This window comes from Atta colombica, unplaced genomic scaffold (assembly GCF_001594045.1).
Source record: "Atta colombica isolate Treedump-2 unplaced genomic scaffold, Acol1.0 scaffold294, whole genome shotgun sequence".
Taxonomy (NCBI): domain Eukaryota; kingdom Metazoa; phylum Arthropoda; class Insecta; order Hymenoptera; family Formicidae; genus Atta; species Atta colombica.
Window position 1 is genome coordinate 210081 of NW_017259397.1, and position 10050 is coordinate 220130.

At 35.2% G+C, this 10050-nt stretch overlaps 1 protein-coding gene and 1 long non-coding RNA gene across 4 annotated transcripts in view; one reads left to right on the forward strand and one right to left on the reverse strand.

The window, feature by feature from the left end:
• LOC108690104 overlaps nt 1-6655 on the forward strand; it is an 11700-nt gene extending 5045 nt beyond the window's left edge. The window contains exons 2-3 of the long non-coding RNA XR_001931862.1: nt 6419-6489; nt 6574-6655. This is a non-coding gene — a long non-coding RNA (uncharacterized LOC108690104). The remainder of the gene's footprint in view (nt 1-6418; nt 6490-6573) is intronic.
• LOC108690103 (paired amphipathic helix protein Sin3b) overlaps nt 1-10032 on the reverse strand; it is a 17793-nt gene extending 7761 nt beyond the window's left edge. Inside the window, exons 1-15 of one of the 3 annotated variants that reach the window (XM_018197227.1) lie at nt 9603-10032; nt 7514-7794; nt 7241-7420; nt 6928-7080; nt 6382-6713; nt 6054-6288; nt 5712-5963; nt 4723-5121; nt 4166-4617; nt 3477-3951; nt 3111-3357; nt 2661-3029; nt 2389-2558; nt 2108-2302; nt 1465-1743 (exon numbers count right to left, since the gene is read on the reverse strand). In XM_018197227.1, coding sequence (XP_018052716.1) covers nt 1465-1743; nt 2108-2302; nt 2389-2558; nt 2661-3029; nt 3111-3357; nt 3477-3951; nt 4166-4617; nt 4723-5121; nt 5712-5963; nt 6054-6288; nt 6382-6713; nt 6928-7080; nt 7241-7420; nt 7514-7777 — 4002 coding nt within the window. In that variant the 5' untranslated portion in view covers nt 7778-7794; nt 9603-10032. Of the gene's footprint in view, nt 1-1464; nt 1744-2107; nt 2303-2388; nt 2559-2660; nt 3030-3110; nt 3358-3476; nt 3952-4165; nt 4618-4722; nt 5122-5711; nt 5964-6053; nt 6289-6381; nt 6714-6927; nt 7081-7240; nt 7421-7513; nt 7798-9602 lie in introns of all 3 variants that reach the window. The other 2 variants (XM_018197228.1, XM_018197226.1) reach the window with 2 other exon arrangements.
• Between the last annotated feature and the right edge of the window lie 18 nt (nt 10033-10050).

Consider the following 10050-nt stretch of genomic DNA (forward strand, 5'->3'; position numbering starts at 1 on the left):
TTTATAATTATTAGTTTACATTATGGCACTGTTAGGATGATTTTGTAAAATTTATGCTAGATCTTTTTTTCTGTTTTTAACAATTTTTATCATTATTTTACAACAATTGGTCATTATCATTGTTATCTCACAATTGTATTGATTCTTTACAACTCGTCATTAAATGTGTAACAATAAACAAAATAAATGTTATACATGAAGTACACATGAAATTTTCTATATTCAATCCAGTAAGTTAGTTAATGTTATTATATTAAATGTGAAGAAATTCATGTTTTAATAAAAAGTTTATTTTTTAACATGATGAAATAAAAATTAAACAATTGCTTATTTACACAAAATTTATTTTCTCCGTCTATTTTAGAAAAATTGACTGCATATTTAATTAATTAAATATTACAAATATACAAAATATGTTTTTATTAAATATTAAAGTAATAAATATTGCACAATTTCAATGTTATATAATAAGTTAATTTGCGTTTTTCCTTAGTCTAACATAGAAAAGAAGATAAATTAAAAAAAAAAAACTTGGTTTTTTTTTAATTTTTAAATATTATTTTTAATAATTATAATTAAGAAGAAAATTTTTTTTGGATCTTGTTGCTTCTTTCATTGCTTCAATTAATTTTTATCACTCGTATCATCTTTTTAATATAAAATTAAATAAAAGACAAAATAAAATAAGGAAAACATAATATATACATTAATAGTATTAACAATTTTTGCAATATTTTGCACCGTCTCAATAATTTAAAGTATTTGAATTAAAGGAAAACATTTGCATTTGCAGAAAAAAAGATGCGTTGTAATGTATCAGAAAATTTCATGCAATTTATAGTACAGTTAATTTAAAACAAAGTTTAATAAATTTCTCTTATCTAAATATATATATAAACTTCCAATTATTATAAAATGTAATAATTAAGTACGTGGAGACTTATTTGTGCCATTTTGTATATGTATAAAAAAAATATATATTAGTTGCACCATAAATGTACAGAAGTTTGTTGATCGACACTGACCATACACGGAATTGTAACATGGATATTTTAATGTTACGCATAAAGCGTAAATAATTCAGCAAAATATAATCATTCAGTATCGTAGATTTCAAAAATGGTATGTATGTGTGTACTGTGTGTGTGTGTGTGTGTGTGTGTGTGTGTGTGTGTGTGTGTGTGCGTGTGCGTGCGCGCACGCGCGCGCGCATAAACGCGTTTTCTATGTCAATGAAATCTTGCACAAAGGCGTCTAATTTATTTTACTTGTCCAATAAAGTCTTATACTTTTAGTAGAAGAAAGTTCCATTAAACCTTTATTCTTTGGGGCATTCATCGTTGTACGTCAAATAAAAACGACAAAGTACAAGCGTACAACGTTTTAATCACAGTTGTAAATTACGCGAATGAACGTTAAGTTGAATGTTGGCAATGATTATGAAAAGGTATTTGGATCCTATACCTTTTTGCTAATGTCAGTGTTCTTGCGTTTTCTGCCCCTCCCCCCCCTTGCTGCCTGGTCGTTACTCACAGGATGATTGGTCGTCTGCTCATTCTCTGTTAAGGCAGGAGTGTCTTTTGGACTAGTTTGACCAGCTGGTGCAGAAAATCTCTCAACGTATGTTGACCATTTTTCAGAAACTGTAACGCCTTCCCTTTCTCTCTCTCTACAGCCATTATCCACTGTTTCATCGCCTTCTGTATCTAACAACTCCATCGTCATTTTACAGTCCTTTTTATACTGAAATAAAAATTACAGCTTGAAAGCTTGCGACTAAAATCTAATTATATACAGTGTTCAATGAAATATTTATTACCGACAATTCTAACGAATTAGTTTCATTTAAAACGTAATGTATTTTAATCATATTCTTGAAATATTTTCTAAACTATTCGCACATTTTTATTTTTTATTTACTTCCTCGCGTGTTTGTGTAAGAAGAAAAATTGGTAAGTCTAGTGAAAAACAATATTTTAGACACCCCATATATTCAGAAGAAAATAAAAGTGCGCCTAAGTGATATAATTTGTCATTAATAGTAATCGCTATTACCACCTATCACTGTAATTGTAAATAAATCAAACATTTTAAAAAAGTTACTCACTATATATATCTTGAAACAATTTTCATCTGCCATTGCTTTTTCTGCCTTGCGTTGATATGATAATTCAGCGCTTAATCTCATGTACGCTGTGGCGCATAGTCCGCCAGCTCCGCTATTTTCTTTAGGTTGACGTTGCTCCCTTTGGAATAAATCCATGCATTGTTGACAAACGGAATCTGAGACTAGGTGCTGCAACTGCCAGAAATATATAATTTCGCGTGCTTGTTTTTTCTTCTTATCATGATATCAAGAAAAAGGAAACAAAACAAAAATTTACTTACTTGCCTAACCGCATAATTAACGACCTTGTCGAGAGTAAAGGCAATGTATGCATGAATACCGAACATTTCTCGCAATGTGTCTTCGTACGCTGTGCTTTCCATATTTCCGTCGAGGACATTTTTAACCATATCCAGAAAGGCAGGATAATAATCTTCAATTTCAATTTCACCTATGTCAAATATACCGATGATAAGTGCGATTAATATATGATTCAATGCGTGATAATTAATTGCCAACGCAAATTGACAAATATGGCAAATGGATTATTTACTTTTTGGTTTCAATCTTAAAGCGACTGCTGTACTTTCTCTGCGCTGCTGTTTATACTTGGACTCCTCTTCGGCAAGAGCAACCGCCCTGTCGTACATTTTTGTTAATCTTTCACATAGTATATGATGTAACCTCAAGAAGAGGTACCAATTATTACTTCCCATAAAAAGTGTATAAGCTTCCTCGGGATCACTCGAGAGAGCGTGCATTGGTACTTTTACGTCGGGTTCACTTTTGATAGTAGTGGAAGATGTATTTGGTGATGCGGGAGCCTTACTCCTATTAGCTTGCAAACCACTCAACGACGATGAAGTATTTGTTGCGGATTGAGAATTGTTACACGTTGCCATGTTTACATCCTCCTTCTCATCTGTAATGGAATAAAATTCATGTATTCGAAAATATATTCATCTTCACGAGATGACAGTTATGAGATAAAAAAAGAATCTACCGTCTTCGTCCCTTTCGTCATCGCTAAGTTCTTGTCGGGGATGGAAGAAAAGATCAGGTATAAAATGTTTTAACAAAAGTTTTATCCGTTGTTTGTCTTCCTTATGGACAGCGGTTTGCCGTTTAACGTGATGAATCAAGAGATTAGCAGCGTCGTCCAATACAGACTTGTCTTTATATGATAGAACGAGATGTGGACCACTATTCCCTTGACCGTCGCTATTACCGTCGTCGCCCTGTTCGTGCCTCTGTACAATGTGCCAAAACACGTTAAATAATTGCAAAACGAGAAAAGGAGAAAAAAAAAAGAAAGAGAAACCGCAGAAAAGCAAGATGGAAATTGAAGTTAAAACACGTATATACTAACCTCATCATATAATGTTTCGATCTCATTGAACAGACTTTTAGATCTCAACGCTTTTACATCATTCTGTTTGAAATTAATTCCCTGATGATCTAAAGATTTCAAGTAGTACTTCTCATTTTGTTCTCTCCAGATTTTATTGAATCCCTTTTGCGCTTCCCGCCATTCCTCCTCCTTGGCCTTTAGTCGGCGAAGTACAACGGGCACAGCCACTACAGGATTTCTTTTAAGACCCTCTATGATGTCAGAAGCTTTATCACCGTATATCCTTTTTATTGCTCGTTGATGAATCGTAGGCGAACAACCGCCCATGCACTCGTCGAGTTTATATTTTTGTACCTCCTCTTGAGTCATCCGGTTCATTTTCTTATGAACGCCCTCGAGCACTCTAATTGTCGATGCGTTAGTTTCTATAACGACATCCAATTCAAAACGTTCATCCTCGCATCGATATATGGATTCTTCATATTGTGTTTTCCTAGGCAAACCAATGCGCACGTATCTCATAATTGAAATAAATATTTCAGTTATTTTTACAACACTATTATCAAAAAATAACATTATGCATGTAATAGATAATTTTAAAAACAAATGATAGGAAAAAGAAAAGAGTAGTATAAGAAAGACGACAAAGAAATTGAAAAAGATTGTTTCTCATATGCGCAAGTGCATAAATGAAAATGATCAATTACCTTGATGTTACAAATGTACTGTCTTCTGACCAAGTTGGAAATGAAACCCAGGTATCGTTGAGGACTTCCTTACATAATTGCGTTCTGCCACTACATTTTGGCTGAATGTACGATTTTGGTAATGCGCAATACGACGCCCCCAGTCGCTTGCACGCTGTATAATCAATTTCTATCGCTAAGTCACCTTGTGGCCGTTCTTGATGGCTGCGTACAATGCTGTTTGGGAAAGTTTCTATTCCGATGGCGTTTCCTGCATTTGTCATCGTAGTGCTCGACGAATCGATTAAGTAGCCCAGAAAATCTTTAAACCAACGTAATAATTCGGGGAAACGACCGAGAAATGGTGTCACTAGCTGAATAAGCTCCGATTTCGAGATTATTTCTTGATTGAAAAGTACAAGGCATCGAAGAAAATTTTCGTAGACATCTTGCGATCTGAGCGCTTTTCGAACCTAAGGTAACATCATATTTATTTAAGAAAACATATTTGTTGTGCAGAAAGTATGTAACGTAGTTACAATGAAGAAATTATAAATGATAATATACTTAATGCTCACCTTATCAAAGAAAGCATAATCGTTTAAGGTACCATATTTACCAGCTTCTGCGATAGAAATATCGCGCATCGAAGCCACTTTATGCTTTTTCGAGGGTGGTGGACCATGTTGTATATGATGAGAATTTCCCGGTGTCGCTGAAGTCGAGAATGACGGACTTCTTTTCAATTGTCCTGTACTGTGTCCGCATTTCTGGCCACTATTCATATCTCTTATGTTCGATCTATCCCGCTCCCGTTCTCGTTCTCTGTGTTCTCGATTGTCGCGTTCCAATCCAGCCGTACTGCTAGCTTCTCGAAGATCTCTCGATATAGTACCAGAATTATTGTAAGGTGTCTTCAGTCCAATTGGTTTCTTGACAATTGCTGTATGATCGTTAATTGATGTCGTCTTATTAGTCTGAAAAATGGCAAGAGACTAATAGGAATCAAAATTGGTTAGTTTATTCAACGAAGAAATAATTTTCTCAGAAGAAATGTGAACAAAAAGAAGAGAGGAAAAAAGAAAAATTATGGTAATTTCTTCTTTTTTTATCTTAAATAAAAGGATCAAGAGAATATATGTAATAGCAGATGCAGATATCGTATTTAAGACGCGATATTATAGACTCGTAATGGAAGAATATGCGATTTATAAACATCATTTTCTCACATTTGCGCTCTTTTTGCACGTAATATACGTTTCACTATCACAATTTAGAAAAAACAAGAAACAATATATTTTCGTATGTACGTTTGTAAGAAACGTATAGGTTTCTTTAAAAGTTTCTCTCTCTCTCTCTCTCTCTCTCTCTCTCTCTCTCTCTCTCTCTCTCTCTCTCTGTGTGTGTGTGTGTGTGTGTGTGTGTGTGTGTGTGTGTGCGCGCGCGCGCGCGCGCGCACGACTGTACTACCTTAGATCAATTTTTTTAGCGCATAATTGCAATTCTTCATTTAAAATTCTATTTCATCAAGATTTCTGTCGTTTTATTGTAATAAGCACCGACTCACCAACGAGTTTTGTTGGTTGGTAGCATCCGGCAAAAATTGTCCAAATTCAGCAAGCAGATCTTCTTGATTTTCAAATAATTTAGCAACTTGACTATAAACTTCCGCCTCCGTCAAGTGTTTCGTTCCAGCTGTCGCACCGGAACTTGTACCTCCCATATGACCAGATTCTTTTAAATTTCGCTGTTCTTTCTGATACGTATGCAATATTTCCAAAAAGCGTTTGTATTTGTCTGGTTGACCTTGGAATCGATTCTAAAAATAACGTAATTTTGTATATTTTACATATGCTTGATTATTTTCTATATCTCACGTCATTCCTTCTTTCCTTGTTAATAATCTTACCTTTATTTTATTGACATAGTTTATCGCATGGTTAAATTCAACCGGCTGACTTTGTTGAGTTTGTCCACCAGTCGACACACCATCTGCTTGATTTAAAGCCTGACTGACAGCTTGCGCTTGTGCAGTGCTAACGTGCGAATTGTTATACACTGATACTGGCGGCGGTGAAGGCGCATGAACAGTTAAACTATTAGTTGTAATACTGTTTGCCAACGTATGATGTATATTACCTGACCTGAGAACAATCAATGCAGCAATAGACATTACATTTTCTTTTTTCATAATAATTTGTTATAATAGTTATAATAGGACTTAGCGGAATGCTTACCCTGGCATTATTTGCAAAACGGGAGGTGCTTTTGCAGGTTGTGTGGGTGGACTAGCTACTGGAGGTGAACCAACATTCACCGTACAATGATGCTGCGACAATGTGGCGGTATGTGTTGCCGTTGGACTGGGCATACTGACGGATACTTGAAAAGCATATCCTTGCTCATTTGCTTGTACTTCTATTTTGTAGCCGGGTGGGAGAAACGTATTGAAACCTACGATGAGTTCGGGATGTCCTTTGAAAAGATGACTTACTCGCGTTATAACGCCCGGAGTATCTATACTTTGAGATTTGAATTCTTTCATAATATCTAAGAAGTCATTGTACACCTACAAATAAAAAATTTTATGTCAATATGATGAAAAATACCAATAAACTAGTCAATAAAGTAATATATAAATAGTAATATATAAATATATATATACACACACACACACACACACACACACACACACACACACACACACACATACATTCACGTTTGAACTCTTATTTAATTAATATTTAATATATATTTAATATATTTAATTCTTTGTCGCTTACCTGTGGTTGATCACTAAATTTATATTTTACTTGATCCAGATAAGATAAAGCATCTTCTACTTTTAATCTCTGGAATTGTTGAGATCCACTTCCTCCTCCCAGATTAGAGCCAGGTGGAGTGGAAGCCAAAGGTGTTACATTACCAGAATGTACCTATAGTGACAATAGCTGTTATTTACAAACTTGTGACGATTGTCTAAGTGCACAATAGGCGTTAATGTTTGTATTTCGTACTTTTGTTTGCGTGTGCATACATGCGTGTGTACATGCTGTGTGGTAAAAAAAAAAAATAAAAAAAAAAGATGATGCACACCTTATGCCTTATTGTCGATTGCTGTTGCGCATGGAGTTGATTTTGTGATCCTGATGTAGGTTGTTGGGAAGCCATTGTGTGACTATTACCACCACCTATTCCACTATGCAAACCACCACCAGTATTTATGCTGCTACTACTACACGTGGAGCCAAGTCCTCCCGCGGAGCCACTCGCCTGCTGCATATAAAACATTTATTAAGTATTATTATTTATCTTCATCATCATCATCATCCTCACACTTGCAGATATGAAATCGCAACGGGAATTTACCTTGATAGGAGATGGTGCTGCGGTTGGTACAACAATCGCTCCAGTATATTGTTGTTGAGCTTGGGCAGTGCCAAACTGTATACTTCCTGGCATTTCTTTTGACGCAACAGATCGAACTGCTTGACCAGGTACAACAACACCTATTCCACTGCTAGTGTGGTAATCTAAACTGCCTCCTCCACCACCTAAGCCACTTGCTGCACTCACCGATGAGTGTTTTGTTGGTGCTGATGCTATATCGTCCAGTCCGCGAACACGTTTCATTGTAAATCACATTGGAGCTGCTGAAAAGAAAATAATTCCAAAAGAGATTTATTTCTTCTTCGTTTTGCAATTTAACTTATAAATCACTATCGAGAGCATTACATTCTCAGTGAATACAGTTCAGTTTATTTATAGAATTTATGTGACATATAGTAAATTTTCTATTAGATGGTAGATTTTCTGAAATTATTTTAAATTAGATTACTTCAGAATTTGAAAATGACAAGGTCAACATAATGTAGAGCTTAACAAAAATGATAATGATAAGTAACATAAAAAATATATATGTATAACATACACACACACACAAAATACACAGATTTGTCCTCTGTACACATGATGCACATCATACGTACACATGATACACATCATACGTGCAATGAAATGCACCCATACATACTTATATATCCTATATATATATATATATCTGCGTATTTGCATTTTGTATATATACAGCAATGTATTGTTAATATCACTTATACATCAAAGCTTATCGATTTCAAGACAATCCTGAAAAGTTTAAAGATAATGATTATATTTAGAAAAAATTAATTTAGATTCAAATTTATATCTCTCACAAATCACACGATTAATTTTGTGAATTATAAATAAACAAAGCGATATCTCTGAATATATCTCTGAATACTGCACATTAAAGCACATTTGTATTTATGTAAATATAGGATATAAACAGTATATTACACATTAGTAATTTTCAAAACACATACTTCAACTATAGGCATATATATATATATATATATACATATATATATATACATATATAAGGTCTGTTTTCTGTGACTGAACTAATGTACACTTTTGGAATTTAAAAGAAGATAGATATATGTATTTGATATATGTATTTGTCTGCAGCACGAAAGAGAGTTCTAGAACAGTCTAATGCAGGAATGGAAAAACCAATAGTCACACAGGTTGTATTCCAAAATTTACTGCCAGTACTAAAAATCTGTAGTTTACGTTACATGTATGTACTACAAATTTTGAGTACTGGCAGTAAATTTTGGAACACAGCCATCGGCATGTATGGTTTGTGTTTAATGTTCAAATATTTTATCAGGGAAAAAATAATAAAATCATATGATGAAAGCCTATCGAAATTCTTTATAGTAGTTTACAGATTTTTAAATAAATAAATTTGTACGTAATTAAAGAATGTTCTGCACGAGTCTCGAAAAGTTTAGGAAAATACAACATGTGAAACTACAAAGTAAGGTTATAAGATCTGAAAGATCTTGACGTCTTTTAGGATCTCTATTCCATAATTTCATTTTCATAATCGCTTGAAGCTAATTCGACGAATAAAATGAAGGTACATACATTTTTTATCGTAGCAGTTTGAAATTCGGCGATGTAAATGGTAATATTTTATAAATGAAACTTTATCGCATATCAGAGAGACGCGCAAGACCCAAGCGCGTTATAAGAATAAGCTCCGGTTGCATTAAATTACTTTAATTTTAAGCGAGGCTTAAAATTCTCTTTGTCCCTGTTTCTTTTCGATTTTAAAACGAGATAGAGAGAATTTAAGTTTCGCTTAAAATCAAAGTAACATGATTGATACAACCGGGCCTAATTTATAAACTCGTGCTAGCTATGTGTGAGAGAGAGAGAGAGAGAGAGAGAGAGAAAGTGAAAAAGGGGAGGGAAAGGAGAGGATTGGGGGGGGGATAGGGAGACCCGATCGAGCTCCGTTGCAGAATTGTCGACGCGGTGACGCGTATATGTAGAAAAGTCGAATGCGAGGAAAATAATGAACAAGTAGATAAACGTTCCGAACAGTGGATGTCTTTTTCTTCATACGTACCAATTTCCATTTGAAAAAAAAACACGTTCCGCGTTCCTATCTCCTACGTAGGTTTTCTCGTACAACGAAGGATACGGTGACGGTGACGTCGAGATCGAGATATGTCTCTCGGTTGTCGTCGTGAATAATGCACTGTCGCCAACTCTTCTCTGGCTCCCCGAAACTTTCGATCGCGTCGGTGGCCGGGTTGGATTCCTGCTGCGTATGCACGCGCGAAACTTGCTCTTGCGCCGGTAGTTCTTGTTCGATTTATGCCGTGAAACTCTAAGACGATGCACGTTTCTAAACACACTCTAGCCGGCCTCTTGTACGTTACGCAATATTCTACGTAAATACATAACGCATTCTCGGAGCGGACTCTGCGACAAGTAACGTACGTCCGCGCCGCGTGCGGTCACTTCCTCCGCGAAGCGCCACCGACGCCGCTGCCGCCGCCGTCACCGCTGCC